Here is a 19,743-nt window from a genome sequence, read left to right on the forward strand (position 1 = left end):
CTTTTGAATGTTGGTTGTGCTTTCACATTCGTGGTAGCATGAGACGGACTCTACAAACCACACAAGTGGTCAGGTAGTGCAGCTCATCCAGGATGGCACATCAATGTGAGATGTGGCAAGAAGGTTTGCTGTGTGTGTCAGCGTAGTGTCCAGAGGCTGGAGGCGCTACCAAGAGACAGGCCAGTTCACCAGGAAATGTGTAGGGGGCCGTAGAAGGGCACCAACCCAGGAGCAGGACTGCTACCTCAGCCTTTGTGCAAGGAGGAACAGGAGGAGCACTGCTAGAACCCTGCAAAATTACCTCCAGCAGGCCACAAATGTGCATGTGTCTGCACAAACGGTTAGAAACCGACTCCATGAGGATGGTCTGAGTGCCCAACGTCCACAGATGGGGGTTGTGCTCAAAGACTAACACCGTGCAGGACGCTTGCCGTTTGCCACAGAACACCATTATTGGCAAATTCGCCACTGGCGCCCTGTGCTCTTCACAGATAAAAGCAGGTTCACACTGAGCACATGTGACAGACGTGACAGAGTCTGGAGATGCTGCGGAGAGCGATCAGCTGCCTGCAACATCCTTCAGCATGACCGGTTTGGCAGTGGGTATTTCATATATATTTAGTCTGGCTGGGATAGCACATGCGCGGGGTCGCGTGTGCAACAGATATTAAGTGCAACAGGATCAAGTGCTTGGCAGTTAGACAATGGCAGTTGGACAGGGCAGGAGACAGGTAAGGTGCATAAGTTTTTCATACAATCATGCTTCTTGGTCAGTCATACTACATTGTGCATTGATCATATCAATCTGTTTCTTATTTGTTTTTACTTCTTCTTTCTCACAACTCGCCCGCCCTTCAACACATTCTGTGTACTCTCTCCATATTCACCCCTCCCTTCTCCCCCTCTCCCATGTATAACTCTGAGGCTCTACTGACATTTCTTTCCCACTCCAAACCAGCCACTACCCCCATGGAGCACTCAAAACATTCATACAAATCATCCCACCACCTGCTCTTTCTGTTTTTTTCTCCTTTTACTAGTTGCAGGCAACATCTCCCCCAACCCTGGGCCTCCCTCCACCAGCATACATTACTCCCCTCCAACTGCATATACAAACCCTGTTAATCTTATTAAAATTCAGTGCAAGCCTTCTCCTATCGCTTTCCACTGTGCTCTCTGGAATGCACGGTCTGTGTGTAACAAACTAACCTACATTCACGATCTTTTCCTCTCTAATTCCCTTAAAATTCTGGCTATTACAGAAACCTGGATCCAGCACTCAGACACCACCGCCGCTGCTGCTCTCTCGTTTGGTGGGCTGAAATTTTCACATACCACCAGACCTGAGAACAGACAGGGTGGAGGTGTTGGTTTGCTCCTTTCATCACAATATGCTTTCCAGGTCATCCCCCCCGTTCCCTCACTTACATTTCCTTCCTTTAAAGTCCACGTTGTCACTCTTTAAGCCCTTCTCCTTGTAAGTGGTAGTTGTTTATCGCCCTCCAGGCTCCTCCCACCTGTTTCTAGACCACTTTGCCACCTGGCTTACTCACTTTCCATCCTGTGACATCCCCACCCTCATCATGGGAGACTTTAATATCCCCATCAATGATCCCCTCTCCCAATCTGCCTCTCATCTTCTTTCTCTAACTTCTTCATTAGGCATCTCACAGTTTACTAATTCTCCTACTCATGAGGACGAAATACTCTGGACCTGGTTTTCTCCCATCCCGGATCGCTGCACGACTATACTAACTCCCCTCTCCCACTCTCGGACCACAACCTTTTTTCCTTCTCTGTCAAGAATTGTCTCCTTGCCCAGGACACCCCCACTTACCACACTTATTGGAATACACGTACCATTAATACCCAGCAGCTTATGGACAACCTCAACACATCTTTAGCCCCCATCTCCTCCCTCTCCTGTCCAGACTTAGCATTGTCACACTTCAATATTACACTGAAGAATGCCCTAGATGAAGCAGCACCTTCTACATGCAGAAAGACTCGACACAGACAACGGTAGCCCTGGCACACTATGCAAACACGCTTTCTTCAGCGTTGCTCAAGGTGTGCAGAGCGGCAGTGGAGAAAATCTCTTTTAGCAGAAGACTTCATCCACTATAAGTTCATGCTCAAAACCTATAACTCTGCCCTTTCTCTGGCCAAACAATCCTACTTCACCACCCTCATCACCTCACTATCCAACAACCCAAAACGACTTTTTTAAACCTTAAACTCCCTCCTGAAGCCTAAAGTACAGGCCCCCATCACCAATCTCAGTGGTGAGGATCTGGCCATTTATTTCCAAGAAAAAAATCAACCACATCCATCAGGATATCTCAGCCCAATCTCCTCAGTGCCTGGATCCCCTTCCCTGCCGCACCTCAAGCTCACTAGACATCTTTGAGCCTGTTTCAGAAGAAGAAGTTTCCAAGCTCCTCGCTTCTGCTCAGCCTACAACCTGCAACAGTGACCCCATTCCTTCACCTCTCCTGTAGTCTCTCTCACTAGTGGTCACCACTCACCTAACTAAAATATTTAACCTCTCTCTTTCTTCAGGTATCTTTCCCTCCTCATTTAAACATGCCATCATTACCCATTTACTTAAAAAGCCATCCCTGGACCAGAACTGCACTGCTAACTACAGACCCGTCTCTAACCTTTCCTTCATTGCTAAACTCCTGGAACGCTTGGTCCACTCCCGTCTAATCCGCTATCTCTCGGATAACTCTCTTTACACTCCACTAAAACTGCCCTCACTAAAGTCTTTAGTGATCTAATAACAGCTAAATCCAAAGGTCATTGTTCTCTGCTGATTCTCCTGGATCTATCTGCCGCATTTGACACTGTGGATCACCAGCTCCTTCTCACTGTGCTCCGCTCCATAGGCCTCAAGGACACAGCCCTCAACTGGTTCTCCTCCTACCTCTCTGACTGCTCCTTCACTGTATCTTTTGCCGACTCCTCTTCCTCTCCTCGTCCCCTTACTATCGGGGTTCCGCAGGGCTCAGTCCTAGGCCCCATCCTTTTCTCTCTATACACTGCCCCTATTGGACAAATCAGCAGATTTGGGTTCCAGTACCATCTTTATGCTGACGACACCCAATTATACACTTCTTTCCCTGACATCACCCCTACCCTAATTCAAAATACCAAGGATTGTCTGTCTGCTGTCTCTAACATCATGTCCTCCCTCTATCTGAAACTAAATCTCTCCAAAACTGAACTTCTTTGGGCACCGGTGCTCAGGAAGGATATAATGGAACTAGAGAGAGTACAAAGGAGGGCAACAAAATTAATAAAGGGGATGGGAGAACTACAATACCCAGATAGATTAGCGAAATTAGGATTATTTAGTCTAGAAAAAAGACGACTGAGGGGCGATCTAATAACCATGTATAAGTATATAAGGGGACAATACAAATATCTCGCTGAGGATCTGTTTATACCAAGGAAGGTGACGGGCACAAGGGGGCATTCTTTGCGTCTGGAGGAGAGAAGGTTTTTCCACCAACATAGAAGAGGATTCTTTACTGTTAGGGCAGTGAGAATCTGGAATTGCTTGCCTGAGGAGGTGGTGATGGCGAACTCAGTCGAGGGGTTCAAGAGAGGCCTGGATGTCTTCCTGGAGCAGAACAATATTGTATCATACAATTATTAGGTTCTGTAGAAGGACGTAGATCTGGGTATTTATTATAATGGAATATAGGCTGAACTGGATGGACAAATGTCTTTTTTCGGCCTTACTAACTATGTTACTATGTTACTATGTTCTTGTGTTTCTCCCCTCTACTAACTTCACTCTACCCAACATCAAAATTACCCTGGAGGGTTCAACCATAACTCCCAAGCAGCATGCCTGCTGTCTTGGGGTCAAATTCGACACCGAACTTTCCTTTACTCCCTATATCCGATTACTCACTCGCTCCTGTCACCTGCATCTTAAAAACATCTCCAGAATCCGACCTTTTCTCACCTTTGAAACCGCTAAGACTCTTACTGTCGCTCTCATTTATTCTCGTCTGGACTACTGCAACTCTTTTCTGATCGTTCTCACTCTTACCAAACTTTCTCCTCTACAATCCATCTTGAATGAGACAGCCAGGGTAATATTTCTGTCCAGCCGCTTCACCGATGCCTCCATCTTGTGCCAGTCATTACACTGGCTACCCATTCGCAACAGGGTCCAGTATAAACTCATCTCTCTCACCCACAAAGCTCTCCACAGTTCTGCACCGCCTTATATCTCTCATGTCTGTCTATTGCCCTGCACGTGCCCTCCGTTCTACAAATGACCTAAAGACACAAAAGAGCACAGTGAGGTCAAAAATACTCCATTGTAAAAAAAATCACAGTAATAAGCAAGTGCTAGTCAAAAGATGGAAAAAACGGTATTTAGTTGATACTTTTTTTGCAAAAAAATGTATACTTGTTGTGATCTGGTGGTTTAGGAACAACATGAGACAAGCTCTGAAGGAGGTGGTATCTGTACTGACCGCAAACCCTGAACCTAGCAGCGCAACTAAAAATAGCCGTGGGGGGTACCTGACGCTCCCTAGACCCCTCGACACAGCCTAAGATCTAACTTCCCCTAAAGATGGAAACAGGAAACTTATCTTGCCTCAGAGAAAATCCCCAAAGGAAAGATAGCCCCCCACAAATATTGACGGTGAGAGGAGGGGAAAATAACATACGCAGAAATGAAATCAGATTTTAGCATAGGAGGCCAGTCTAGCTTGATAGACAGGACAGGAAAGGATACTGTGCGGTCAGTATAAAAACTACAAAACAATCCACACAGAGTTTACAAAATCTCCACACCTGACTAAAGGTGTGGAGGGTAAATCTGCTTCCCAGAGCTTCCAGCTAACAGAAAAAATCCATACTGACAACTGGACAAATATAGAATGCACAGAACAATAAGTCCACAACATGTGGACTGAAATGAGCAAAGCCAGAACTTATCTTTGCAGAACTGGTCAGGAAACCAGGAGAATCCAAGCAGAGATGAGAATCCAGCTAGGAACATTGACAAGTGGCACAGGCTGAATAAAGAGCCAGACCTAAACAGCGGACAATAAGTGGAGGCAGCTGATGACAGCTAACTCCAAGGAGCAGCCATACCACTAGAAACCACAAGAGGGAGCCCAAGAGCAGAACTCACAAAAGTGCCACTAACAACCACCGGAGGGAGCCCAAGAGCGGAATTCACAACAGTACCCCCCCCTTGAGGAGGGGTCACTGAACACTCACCAGAGCCCCCAGGCCGATCAGGACGAGCCAAGTGAAAAGCACGAACCAAATTGGTAGCATGAACATCGGAGGCAACAACCCAAGAATTATCCTCCTGGCCATAACCCTTCCACTTGACAAGATACTGAAGCATGCGCCTCGAAAAACGAGAATCCAAAATCTTCTCAACCTCATATTCCAACTCTCCCTCAACCAACACCGGGGCAGGATGGTCAACCGAGGGAACAACGGGCACCACATATCTCCGCAACAAAGATCTATGGAAAACATCATGAATAGCAAAAGAGGCAGGAAAAGCCAAACGAAAAGACACCGGATTAATAATTTCAGAAATTTTATAAGGACCAATAAACCGAGGCTTAAACTTAGGAGAAGATACCTTCAAAGGAACATGATGAGAAGACAACCAAACCAAATCCCCCACACGAAGCCGGGGACCAACACGCCGACAGCGGTTAGCAAAACGTTGAGCCCTTTCCTGAGACAACGTCAAATTGTCCACCACATGAGTCCAAATCTGCTGCAGCCTGTCCACCACAGAATTAACACCAGGACAATCAGAAGGCTCAACCTGCCCAGAAGAAAAACGAGGATGAAAACCAAAATTACAAAAGAAAGGTGAAACCAAAGTAGCCGAACTAGCCCGATTATTAAGGGCAAACTCGGCCAACGGCAAGAAAGACACCCAATCATCCTGATCAGCAGACACAAAGCATCTCAAATAGGTCTCCAAGGTCTGATTAGTTTGCTCAGTTTGGCCATTAGTCTGAGGATGAAACGCCGAAGAAAAAGACAAATCAATGCCCATCCTAGCACAAAAGGCCCGCCAAAATCTAGAGACAAACTGAGAACCTCTGTCAGACACAATATTCTCCGGAATGCCATGCAAACGAACCACATGCTGAAAAAATAATGGAACCAGATCTGAAGAGGAAGGCAACTTAGGCAAAGGTACCAGATGGACCATTTTAGAGAACCGGTCACAAACAACCCAGATAACAGACATCTTCTGGGAAACAGGAAGATCCGAAATAAAATCCATGGAAATATGCGTCCAGGGCCTGTCAGGGACCGGCAAAGGCAAAAGCAACCCACTAGCGTGGGAACAGCAAGGCTTGGCCCGGGCGCAAGTCCCACAGGACTGCACAAAAGCACGCACATCGCGAGACAAGGCCACCAAAAGGACCTAGCAACCAAATCTCTGGTACCAAAAATCCCAGGATGACCAGCCAACACTGAACAATGAACCTCAGAAATTACCTTACTTGTCCATCTATCAGGAACAAACAGCTTCCCCACTGGACAGCGGTCAGGCCTATCAGTCTGAAATTCCTGAAGCACCCGCCGCAAATCAGGGGAGATAGCAGAAAGAATCACCCCCTCCTTAAGAATGCCAACCGGCTCCAGGACTCCAGGAGAATCAGGCGAAAAACTCCTAGAGAGGGCATCAGCCTTAACATCTTAGATCCCAGAAGATACGAGACCACAAAATCAAAACGGGAGAAAAACAGGGACCATCGAGCCTGTCTAGGATTCAGCCGCTTGGCCGACTCGAGGTAAATCAGATTCTTATGATCGGTCAGGACCACAACACGGTGTTTAGCTCCCTCAAGCCAATGTCGCCACTCCTCAAACGCCCACTTCATAGCCAACAACTCCCGATTGCCGACATTATAATGCGTTCCGCAGGCGAAAACTTTCTGGAAAAAAAAAGCACACGGTTTCATCAAAGAACCATCAGACTCCCTCTGAGACAAAACGGCCCCTGCCCCAATCTCAGAAGCGTCGACCTCAACCTGAAAAGGAAGAGAAACATCCGGTTGACGCAATACAGGGGCAGAAGTAAAATCGGCGTTTAAGCTCCTGAAAGGCCTCAACAGCCTCAGAGGACCAATTAGTCACATCAGCGCCTTTCTTCGTCAAATCAGTAAGAGGCTTAACCACACTGGAAAAGTTGGCAATGAAACGGTGATAGAAATTAGAAAAGCCCAAACATTTTTGAAGTCCCTTCACAGATGTGGGCTGGATCCAGTCATGAATAGCCTGGACCTTAACAGGATCCATTTCTATAGACGGAGAAAAAATAAAACCCAAAAAAGAGACCTTCTGAACTCCAAATAGGCACTTAGACCCCTTCACAAACAAAACATTATCACGAAGGATCTGGAACACCATCCTGACCTGCTTCACATGAGACTCCCAATCATTGGAAAAAATCAAAATATCATCCAAATATACGACCATGAATTTATCAACATAATTGCGGAAAATATCATGCATGAAAGACTGGAACACAGATGGAGCATTAGAGAGCCCAAATGGCATCACAAGGTATTCAAAATGGCCTTCGGGCGTATTAAATGCAGTTTTCCATTCGTCACCCTGTTTAATACGAACAAGATTATATGCCCCTCGGAGGTCAATCTTAGTAAACCAACTAGCCCCCTTAATCTGAGCAAACATCAGTAAGCAGAGGCAAGGGGTATTGGAACTTAACCGTGATCTTATTAAGAAGGCGATAATCAATACAGGGTCTCAAGGAGCCATCCTTCTTAGCAACAAAAAAAAAAAACCGCTCCCAATGGTGACGAAGACGGACGAATATGCCCTTTCTCCAAAGATTCCTTAACATAGCTCCGCATGGCGGCATGCTCTGGCACAGACAGATTGAAAAGTCGGCCCTTAGGGAACTTACAACCAGGAATCAAGTTAATAGCACAATCACAGTCCCTATGTGGAGGAAGGGAACTGGACTTGGGCTCATCAAATACATCCTGGAAATCCGACAAAAACTCAGGGACCTCAGAAGAGGGGGAAGAGGAAATTGACATCAAAGGAACGTCACTATGTACTCCTCGACAACCCCAACTAGTCACCAACATAGTTTTCCAATCCAGCACCGGATTATGTTCCTGTAACCATGGAAATCCCAGCACAACAACATCATGCAGGTTATGCAACACCAGAAAACGGAAATCTTCCTGATGTGCAGGAGCCATGTACATAGTCATCTGTGTCCAGTACTGAGGTTTATCCTTGGCCAAGGGTGTAGCATCAATGTCCCTCAAAGGAATAGGGCTCTGCAAAGGCTGCAAGGAAAAACCACAGCGCCTGACGAATTCTAAGTCCATTAAGTTCAGGGCAGCGCCTGAATCCACAAATGCCATGACAGAAAAGGACGACAATGAGCAAATCAGGGTCACAGATAAGAGAAATTTAGGCTGTATTGTACTAATGGTAACAGACCTAGCGACTCTCTTAGTACGCTTAGGGCAATCAGAGATAACATGAGCCGAATCACCACAGTAAAAGCACAGCCTATTCTGACGTCTGAATTCCTGCCGTTCTATTCTAGTCAAAATCCTATCACATTGCATAGGTTCAGGACTATGCTCAGAGGATACTGCCATATGGTGCACAGCTTTGCGCTCGCGCAGACGCCGATCAATCTGAATGGCTAGAGACATAGATTCGCTCAAACCGGCAGGCGTAGGAAAGCCCACCATAACATCTTTAAGGGTTTCAGAAAGACCTTTTCTGAAAATAGCAGCCAGAGCCTCTTCATTCCATTTAGTGAGCACAAACCATTTTCTAAATTTCTGGCAGTATAATTCTGCCGCTTCCTGACCTTGACACAAGGCCAACAGGGTCTTTTCTGCATGATCCACAGAATTAGGTTCGTCATACAATAATCCGAGCGCTTGAAAAAATGCATCTACATTCAATATTGCCGGATCCCCTGTTTCAAGAGAAAAAGCCCAGTCTTGAGGATCACCACGCAGCAAGGATATGATGATTTTCACCTGCTGAATGGGATCACCAGAAGAACGGGGTTTCAAAGCAAAAAACAATTTGCAGTTATTTTTAAAGTTCAAAAACTTGGATCTGTCCCCAAAAAACAAATCAGGAGTAGGAATTCTGGGCTCTAAAGCCGGAGTCTGGACAACATAGTCCTGGATATTCTGTACTCTTGCAGCAAGTTGATCCACACGAGAAAACAAACCCTGAACATCCATGCCAAAACATATATCCTGAACCACCCAGATATCAAGAGGAAAAAAAAAAGACAAACCAAAGCACAGAAAAAAAAAATGGTTCAGAACTTTCTTTTCCTTCTTTTGAGATGCATTTAATTCATTTTTGGCCACTTGTACTGTTATGATCTGGTGGTTTAGGAACAACATGAGACAAGCTCTGAAGGAGGTGGTATCTGTACTGACCGCAAACCCTGAACCTAGCAGCGCAACTAAAAATAGCCGTGGGGGGTACCTGACGCTCCCTAGACCCCTCAACACAGCCTAAGATCTAACTTCCCCTAAAGATGGAAACAGGAAACTTATCTTGCCTCAGAGAAAATCCCCAAAGGAAAGATAGCCCCCCACAAATATTGACGGTGAGAGGAGGGGGAAATAACATACGCAGAAATGAAATCAGATTTTAGCATAGGAGGCCAGTCTAGCTTGATAGACAGGACAGGAAAGGATACTGTGCGGTCAGTATAAAAACTACAAAACAATCCACACAGAGTTTACAAAATCTCCACACCTGACTAAAGGTGTGGAGGGTAAATCTGCTTCCCAGAGCTTCCAGCTAACAGAAAAAATCCATACTGACAACTGGACAAATATAGAATGCACAGAACAATAAGTCCACAACATGTGGACTGAAATGAGCAAAGCCAGAACTTATCTTTGCAGAACTGGTCAGGAAACCAGGAGAATCCAAGCAGAGATGAGAATCCAGCTAGGAACATTGACAAGTGGCACAGGCTGAATGAAGAGCCAGACTTAAATAGCGGACAATAAGTGGAGGCAGCTGATGACAGCTAACTCCAAGGAGCAGCCATACCACTAGAAACCACAAGAGGGAGCCCAAGAGCAGAACTCACAAAAGTGCCACTTACAACCACGGGAGGGAGCCCAAAAGCGGAATTCACAACAATACTAAGCTGCTCCACCAATCGCCAAGGTATACCCATATAGAGCAGTCCTTACTAATGTATATAATCCCTATCTGATATATTTAAATACCTGATCATCTGTATAGTACCTGTAAAAGCAGGGTTCAGAGAGGGAATATCCATGTGGACATGCTGTATGGAACAGCTTTGATGCAAATGACCCATAAGGAGTGGTGGACTCCCCAATCTTGTAGAAACAAGAGAACAATTATAGAACCAGAAACACATGGGTTACTTGCACATTGAACAAGTCTGTAGGAACCTGTTCACACACCACCAAGAAACTTGAAGACACAAAAGAGCAGAGTGAGGTCAAAAATACTGAGCTGAGCTCTGTATAACCCCGCTGACACCCCTGTGTACACTGTGCGTTATCAGCAAGCTGCTAATCAGTGGTAGGGTTATACAGATTAGTCTGACTCAGAGCCGCCGGGTCTGACTCAGAGCCGCGCCGCCGGGTCTGACTCAGAGCCGCGCCGCCGGGTCTGACTCAGAGCCGCGCCGCCGGGTCTGACTCAGAGCCGCGCCGCCGGGTCTGACTCAGAGCCGCGCCGCCGGGTCTGACTCAGAGCCGCGCCGCCGGGTCTGACTCAGAGCCGCCGGGTCTGACTCAGAGCCGCCGGGTCTGACTCAGAGCCGCCGGGTCTGACTCAGAGCCGCCGGGTCTGACTCAGAGCTTCTCCAAGTACAATAAACCACAGGACATGTTCAATATGTCCATTACTATTTAGAGCAGCTGCTGCACTGTTAAAGGGGCATACTCGTCATTTAATCTTATGGCCCATGGCTGGCATACATGATATTGCACGTCACAACTTGTGGGCTTAGCTTAGCACCGATCCACAGGAAGAAGGTACCAATGAGATGTCAGCTACCGACTTTGCAGAGAACTGCCATATCAGCCAACAATCCGGGCTGTTTAGCTCACAGATATATCAGGTCATTCATGCTATACAAATAGAAAAACAGTTGAAATCCAGATCACGTAGTTGTAATGCAGTTCATGGACATTATCCGAGGGCGGTGCAGGGATGGAAGCTGTGTCAACAGCAAGAAGAGATGCAAATGTTGGGTGTATCCATCATCACGTCCATCAAGTCTTGTTCATAGGTACTTTTTATTACACAATTAGGTTACATTGAAAAAACAAAAATAATGGACACATTGTAGCCATTTACCAACCAATTAAAAATAGCATAGCCTCTCATCAGAACCAGAGGTAATTGTGATATTAGATACTGAGCTAAAAGCAATTGCTGGTACCAGTGCTGTACGTGTTAATATGCTGCACATTCTTACCAGATCTGAAGCTTTAATGGACTCTCGTCAATAAAAACCGTCTTGGTCTTAAAATCAATGCCTGAAAATATGAGAAACCATGGTAAGAATTCTCTGCAGTTACTGTATTTAGCAGGATGAACAAAAGGCACCAAAAAACTTATTATCACTTCCAAAACCTATATTCTTTTATTAATCAGGATGAACTCATATCTTCTAAGCACAAGTGATCATACCTTGTCCATCAGTCACCTGACGCTGCAGCCAATCAGTGGGATCATTGGTCAGGTGACTGATAAAAGGCAGCACTAGAGAAGCGAGGGATTTAACAGGTAAGTAATATATTTCTTTATTTCTTGTATATTTAAAAAAAAAAGTCCTGGAGAACCTTTCTAAAAAGGAGCTGCTGAGCCCCAATTTTACCAAAAGTTCAAAAAGCTAGAAAATAACAGATCACGATCCTAGCCTCCAGTAATAACACATTGATTTATCACAGCTGCAGGCAATCACTGATGTCACTGTTGCAGCCAGTGATACACACTCCTCAACAATAAAGGAAAAGTCGTGGAATTATAGAAATCACAGGATGGATAGACATGTTACTGATGTGCAAAGGCTGGTATAAAAGGAAACACATTTTTTAAAACACCTTGAGTTATTCAGTGGTAAGTATGAGCGCCACACTCAGAAGTACCTGCTGTAAGGGATCAGCTCTCAGGTAGAGGCCGGTGCACACATAGGAGTCCAATTTGTTGGTTCAAAACAAACTTGTGATTTATTAACCCCTTAGTGACCAAACCAATTTTTTTTTCATAAACTAGTTTATTAATTGAGAACAGCATATAGTTAAAACATTTCTAAATACAACCAAAGAGGTAGTTTTCATTACTGGTACAGACTATAGTGATACTGTCTAAAGTTTTTAAAAAATATCAAGATAATATGTTAACATCAAATTACGGTACATATTAGAAGACCCCTTTTTTAAGAAAAGTATGTCATATTAACATATTAACTTGCAATCAAGTTGGGCATTGTCAAGCCTGACGAAGGAAAGAAAAGAACTTTTAGTAGAAAATTGTAAAAGAAAAGAAAAGTCAAGACGAGATCCTAAAAGGAGAGGAAGAGATGAGCAAGGTTTAGGAATCCACCCAGATTCAGGTATGTACAAGTACAAAATATGGTGTCTTCATCACGACAGAAGGATTGAGGAGTACGCTGGGTAATCTCTGAATAAAATCCATCCTTGCCAAGTACGGAAAAAGTTGTCTGAGCTAATTTTATTATGAGCAGAGAGTCTTTCCATTCTACACAAAACATCCATTTCAAGAGACCATTCTTGGATAGATGGAGTGATTCTAGAATGCCAGTGTCTGGGAATGACTGTTCTAGTAGCGGATAAACAGTGTCTCAGCAATCCTCTTTTGATAGATTTAAAAGACCGTGGCATCATAAAAATTCCGGAGGCCAGCCCCCCTTTGAGATTTAGATCTAGCCAAAAAATGTAATGGCTAGTCTCGATCTTTTTGATCTCCAAATGAAATTGTTACAGACTGTATTTAGTTACTTAAAAAAGGAACAGGGGAGTGCAACTGAAATACATAAAGCATTTTCGGAAGAATGTCCATCTTTAATAATTTAATTGAAGAAAATAACCGGGTGCCCCTAGTAGTCACATACAATCCAAATCTGGAGGTGCTAAGGGGAGCTGCACGGAAATTATAACTTTTACTACAAAAAGATGCCCGCTTACAATCCATTTTTCCGGACCCCCTACCACCTTTCCTTGCAACAAGAAAAAATGTAAAACCTGTCCATTTATAATGACTACGGACATGATAAAGAACCCCAATTCACATCAGGACTACAAGATCCCAGGTACCCTCAGCTGCATCACATCTAATGTGGTGTACCTAATTATGTGTACTAAATGTCCAACTGGGGGTCTGTATGTAGGGGAGACAGGGCTAAAACTGAGAATAAGGATGAACTCTCATCGCCACACAAGAGAAAAAAGAATAGATGTACCTGTGGCAAAACATTTTTGCCTCCCTGATCATAGCACCATGGACATGAGATTACTTGTATTAAAAGGGTAATTTCAAATCTCAGAGAGACAGAAGAGTTTGGGAATATAAACTGATGACGACACACTCAGTGCAGGAATGAATGTGTTCCATGGATTTATGTCTTTTTATATCAATTAAGGAATTTGCTCCTCAGACGGTGTGGGGGCATCACAACACAGAACCAGACCCCAATCAGAGGACAATAAAACATTAACACTCCCTATCTTTGAACTGTTCCAATATTTATGGACAACAGTTTATCACTCTCACATAATGGTAGTTCTGATTCAGGTCACCTGTCTTATCTATGGCATTATTTCTGGGCTGTATTGTGCATAAATATGTGATTCTTCAGAATTTGTATTAGTCTATGCCTAATGAAGAGACCTGGGTAGTCTTGAAAGCTTTCAATTTGTTACCATCTTTTCAGTTAGCCGTTACAAGGTATCAGCCACTGAGGACTCTCAATTCTAAATATTTTTCAATCTTTAATATGTTAATTCTACCAAACCAAGATAATCGTGTTTTGTCATAAGCCTTTTGCTCAGCTTTGACACGACTGAGCAAAGACTCATGATTCAGATGGAAGAGCTGAGACAAGTCTGAGGGCAATTGGACCCCAAGATATTTCATAGAACCATTACACCAATGGAAAGGAAAGGACCCCTTTAACAATTGTGCCTCCTCCTGTGGGATATTGACATTCAAAATCTCTGACTTAGAAAGATTTACCTTAAAATTACTCAGTCAACTATATGTCTCAAATTCTTTCAGAATAGAGGGCAGAGAGGTTTTAGGACTAGTGATGTAGAATAGGATGTCATCTGCGTATAGCGCCAATTTATGAGATTCGTGCCCGACTGGGATTCCTTGAATGTTGGAGTTTTTCCTGAGAGCCATTGCCAGATGTTCCATCACAATAATGTACAATAATGGGGAGAGTGGACACCCCTGTATTGTTCCATTCAACACTCCAAAAGATTCTGAATAGGTGCCACTGCAACGGACCTTGGCAGAGGTGTCTTGATTAGTGATGAGCGAGTGTACTCGTTGCTTGGGTTTTCCCAAGCACGCTCAGGTGGTCTCCGAGTATTTATGACTGCTTGCTTTAATCGCCGCAGCTGAATGATTTACAGCTACTAGCCAGCTTGATTACATGTGGGGATTCCCTAGCAACCAAGCAACCCCCCACATGTACTCAGGCTGGGTAGTAGCTGTAAATCATTCAGCTGCGGCGATGAAAACTAAATCTCCGAACACCAACAAATACTCAGAGATCACCAGAGCGTGCTCCGGAAAACCCCAGCAACGAGTACAATCGCTCATCAGTCACTAGTCTTGATATAAAGCCATGATTTTGTTGAGAATGTTGGGACCTAAATTGATTTGTTTAAGGGCACTATGTAGATATGGCCAGCTAACCCGATCAAATGCTTTTTCAGCAGCAACCGATAGAATGCATGCTGGGATCTTTTTTCAATTTCGTATAGGACATAAGCAGCGTTTTAATCGTGTTGTCTCTTGCCTCCCTCTGGGGCACAAATCCTACTTGATTGTTGTGCACGATATGATGCATCAGGGGGGCTAATCTGGTCGTTATGATTTTTGAGAAAAGTTTAACATCAATGTTCATTAAGGATATTGGTCTGTAACTAGAGCATAATGTTTGGTCTTTCCCAGGTTTTGGTATCACCGAAATATGGGCTTCCAGAGTTTGTCTGGGAAAAGGGTTTGAAGTTAAAACTGAATTAAATACTTTGGTTAATAATGGTGTTAATTGCGTAGCAAATGTTTTACAAAATTTGGCAGTGTAATCATCTGGACCTGGGCATTTATTAGATGGGAAGCTTTTGATGACCTGAAGTACCTCCTCTTCTTCAGACGATTGCTCTAGGGATGCCTTTATGTCATCCGGTATTGAAGGCAGAGCAGTGTCCTTCATGTACTGATTAATTTTCAAATGAAGTTGGGTCGGTGAGATATCTACATATTGGCCCTCAATATTGGACAGGGAGCTAAAATATCCATTGAATGCCTCAGCAATTTGTTTGGATTCATTGATTATGAATCTTGTAGCATCCTGTATCACTTGGATAAATGTGGTTGGGGCTTTAGGATGGCTGCTTCTAACTAGAGGGCCACCACATTTGTCTGCAAATTCATAAAAGAACAGTTGTAACCTTTCATTATGTTTTGAGTAGTGTTGGTCTAGAAGTCCCTCCAGGTCATCCTTTTGCTTGTTAAAGTTAATCAAGATATCAGCAGATGGATTTTTTTTATGGGATTGTTCAAGGGAATGTATTTGCTTCAAAAGATTTTCTATATCATGGGTTTTTGCTTTCTTAAGTCTAGTGTTTTCTTTGATTAGGACACCCTTACAAATTTTAGAGCTTGTCATTGGATGGAGAGGGGGGTATCATCCGTTCCGTGATGATGCAGACACTCAGATATAGCTTGTTCTACAGCATTTTTGGTGTTAATGTCTTCAAGAAGGTTTGGGTTTAAACGCCAATGCCATGGGCGTGGTCCAGAGGTGGGTGGCTGTAAAGTAAAGAAGATGGGAGCATGGTCTGTTCAGGTCATAGTGCCCACAGAAGCGGTGGGACTCCAGCTAAGCAAATGATGACTAACCAAAATGTAGTCGATTCTACTATATGAGTAGTGGATGTAATTTCTATCTTTAGGATGTAAGACACGCAACACATCCACTGCCTGCAGTTTGAAGAGATTGTTTTCCAGGATGATAATTGTGTAGGGGGAATCGTAGACTTACCCACTGAAGCGTCCCACATCTTATCCATCATCAGGTTGAGGTCTTCTCCCAAAATCAAAAGGCCTTCCATAAAACCCTCCAGTCGCCGCAGATATCTCAGCCCGATCCTCACCATCTCTTTGTTTGGAAGATAAAAGTTAGCTAGTGTGTAGATCTGACTTAAAAAAAAAAAAAAAAAAAAAAGATCTTCAATAACAAAAAATGTCTGTTATCAGTTTCAAGCCAGTAGTAGGGTAAAGGGGACATTTTTGTGAATAGCAATGCTGACCCCTTTACATTTAAAAATCAGATTCGAACTATGATACCAGGTTGTTATAGTACAAGATCTTAATTTCCTGGAAGTGATTACTGTTAAAATGGGTCTCCTGTAAGAAAAGAATTTGCACTCCTATTTTATGCATCCCGTCTAGAATTTGAGAACTTTTTTGCGGGACATTAACCCTGCTGTTCTGTTGGTCAAAAATGACCGACTTTGAACTTCAATATTCTTTAAAATATTCAAGATGCGGCTCTGAAACCCGTGGCCGACCGACCCATCCTCATTTAAGTCAATCAACCACAAGTTTCAGAACCGCATCTTGAACACCCCAAAAAATACCAAAGTTCAAAATAGGTCTCCCCAGACCGAACAGAACAGCAGGGTTAAACCCTCTAACATTTAGAGAAGCAACCATTCATGCCATGTCTGCTATTACCAATTTCAACTTAGTCTGGGTGGATGGACAAGGAAGAAAGGACAGAGATAGAGAAGATATAGGTAAAGAATAAAGATAGAAGCGGTTGAAATAAGCCTATATAGAGAATAGGCCAAATCCTCAATCCTAGGCTGAGGAGTGACTAAACTAATTTTGACATTAATGACCGGGCCAAATTTTAGAAATCTGACCAGTCACTTTATACCGTAATAACTCCGGAACGCTTCAAAGGATCCCACTGATTCTGAGACTGTTATCTCATGATATATTGTACTTCATGATAGTGATAAAATTTGGTCGATATGACTTGCGTTTATTTGAGAACATATTGCAATTTTGGGGAAAATTGTGAAAAAAAGCAAAACAGCCAGGACGTGCTCCCAACAATGATAGGTGGAGCAGCGCTCTTCCTGCGATTGTTAACTTGTTAAATTCCGCTGTCAATCTCTGACAGCGGCATTTAACACATGCTGACGTTCATGTATGTCATTATCTCCACCCATTGGTGTGCCCGTTATGTGATTGCAGGTCGCCGATGGTTGGTCAGGACATCCGGGGATGAGTTGATGACCCCCATGCCTGTCAATGCTGTCGCATAGCGGTATATAGCACAAGCGATCAGACAATCACATTTTCAAGTCCCTTAAGGAGGATAACAGTAAAAAGTTTAAAACGTTTTAAAAAATATTAACCACCCCATATAGGTTCAAATCACCCCCCGATTTACCACATTGAAAATAAAGATATTAAAAAATGTTTAAAATGCAGTATCGCAGTGTTCAGAAAAGTCCAACCTATCAAAATATACCGTAAAAACAATTAACACAATTGGTACACACCGTAAACAGAAAAAATTAAAGAACACCAAAATTAAGGTTTTTTTTAGTTGCCACAATTCCATAAAAAGAAATCAAAATAATGCCTAAAATACATTCATAAATAGCGTGTGCATGCCTGAATCAAATAGCAACACGAGTAAAGCAAAAGATCATATACAGCCAGATGGCACAGATAATTGTTAAACCCCCATATTTGCATGCATAGTGTCAGGAGACATAAGTAAATTAAATTAGAATTGTAGTATATGCCTATAGCGGCAATGGCAATATATCTGTTATGTATCTTGCTGCAAACATGTATAGAAAAAGAAGGGGAAGGAACAATATGAAGCACTTCAGACAATTGCAATACTAAAAGGGATAGATATCCCATATCAAATAATCTCCTTTAGTGCCATGTCGCAGCAGGCAGTATCGATAGACAATGAAGTGATAACAGAAGACCAATTTTAGTATGATAAAATGTAAGTATCCATTGTTGCAACCAAGGCAGCACACCAGCCTGTGTCCCCAAAGTGCATTTCGCATGTGTTGCTTCCTCAGGGGGCGTGAGAATTGTGTTTTTTCACAATTTAACCGCAGTTGGAATTATACCATATGGTAAAATTAATGGTGACATTCAAAAGGACAACTCCTCCAACAAAAAGCAAGGCCTCACATGTCAATGTGGACAGAACAATAAAAGTTATGGTTCTGAGAAGAAAATGGAAACGCGAAATTGGAAATTAGCTGTGATGTGAAGGGGTTAAACCAGTTAGTCATACTGTACAAAATAATTAATAAATAACATTTCCCATATGCCTGCTTTACATCTGCATCATTTTTCAAAACGTGATTTTATTTTGTTTGAAGGGTTAAAAGTTTAGCAGCAAATTCAAATTTTTTCAACAAATTTACAATACCTGTTTCTTTAGGGACCTATTCAGATTTCAATGGACTTTGAGGGGCCTGTATATTGGAATCTCCCCAAAAGTGATAGCATTTTAAAAACCGAACCCCTCAATTACTTTTAACTGTTCAGGTGCTTCACAGCAATTAATGCAATATAGAATGAGAGAAACAAATACATTTTACCCTAAAATATTGCTTCAGCTTCAATTTTTCATTTTTGCAAGAGCTAAAACCAAAAAGTGGACCCCACAGTTTGTTACTCATTTTCTTACCAGCGCAGCGATACCCCTCAGCCAGTCAAAAAGTTCTGTTTGACAAACGGCAGAGCTCGGAGCGAAAGGAGCAATATTTGATTTTTGGAACACAAATTGGCTGAAATAGATTGCAGGAGACATGCTAAATTTACAGAGCCTCTAAGGTGCCAAAACTGCAGAAACCCCCACAACTGACCCCATTGGAGACTACACCCCTCAAGGATTCTATCCATAGGTATAGTGAGCAATTTGAACCCACAGGTAAAACACAGAATTTGAAAACAATAGGTCGTCATATTGAATATGTCGTCATACTCTTTTGGTAGCTTTTGAAAAAAACGTAATAAAGAATGAAAGACATAAAAGTGCCCACTATTAAATAGAAATTAATATTCACTGCTCTCCACGCCCATGGGAGTGGAGATCTGTGAATATTCATTTCTCTTTTATAGTGAATACGCTGTTAGCTGCAGCCAACGACTTCCTGCAGTTGCCGGGCGATCACGAGTGCCCGCTATTAAAGAGAATGATTATTCACTGCTCATCACGCCCATGGAAGTGCATAGAATGGTTTATGCTTTTTTTATAATGTTTTTCTGATGGGGCCATACATACCAGAATAGGGATGGGGCGGTCATTCATACCAGGATGGGGATGTGGTCATGCATACTGACATCAAGCAGCGCGCGCCTGTGTCAGACAGAAAGTGCTGGGCAGGAAGCAGAGGA

The 19,743-nt window shown here is 43.2% G+C and overlaps 1 protein-coding gene across 3 annotated transcripts in view; it reads right to left on the reverse strand.

Annotated features, from left to right (window-relative positions):
• Positions 1-19,743, reverse strand: part of LOC138642788 (ras-related protein Rab-10-like) — an 81,432-nt gene that overhangs the window by 36,839 nt on the left and 24,850 nt on the right. For all 3 annotated transcript variants that reach the window (XM_069731264.1, XM_069731266.1, XM_069731263.1), the window contains exon 2: positions 11,516-11,576. In XM_069731264.1, coding sequence (XP_069587365.1) covers positions 11,516-11,576 — 61 coding nt within the window. The remainder of the gene's footprint in view (positions 1-11,515; positions 11,577-19,743) is intronic.

This window comes from Ranitomeya imitator, chromosome 6 (assembly GCF_032444005.1).
Source record: "Ranitomeya imitator isolate aRanImi1 chromosome 6, aRanImi1.pri, whole genome shotgun sequence".
NCBI lineage: Eukaryota > Metazoa > Chordata > Amphibia > Anura > Dendrobatidae > Ranitomeya > Ranitomeya imitator.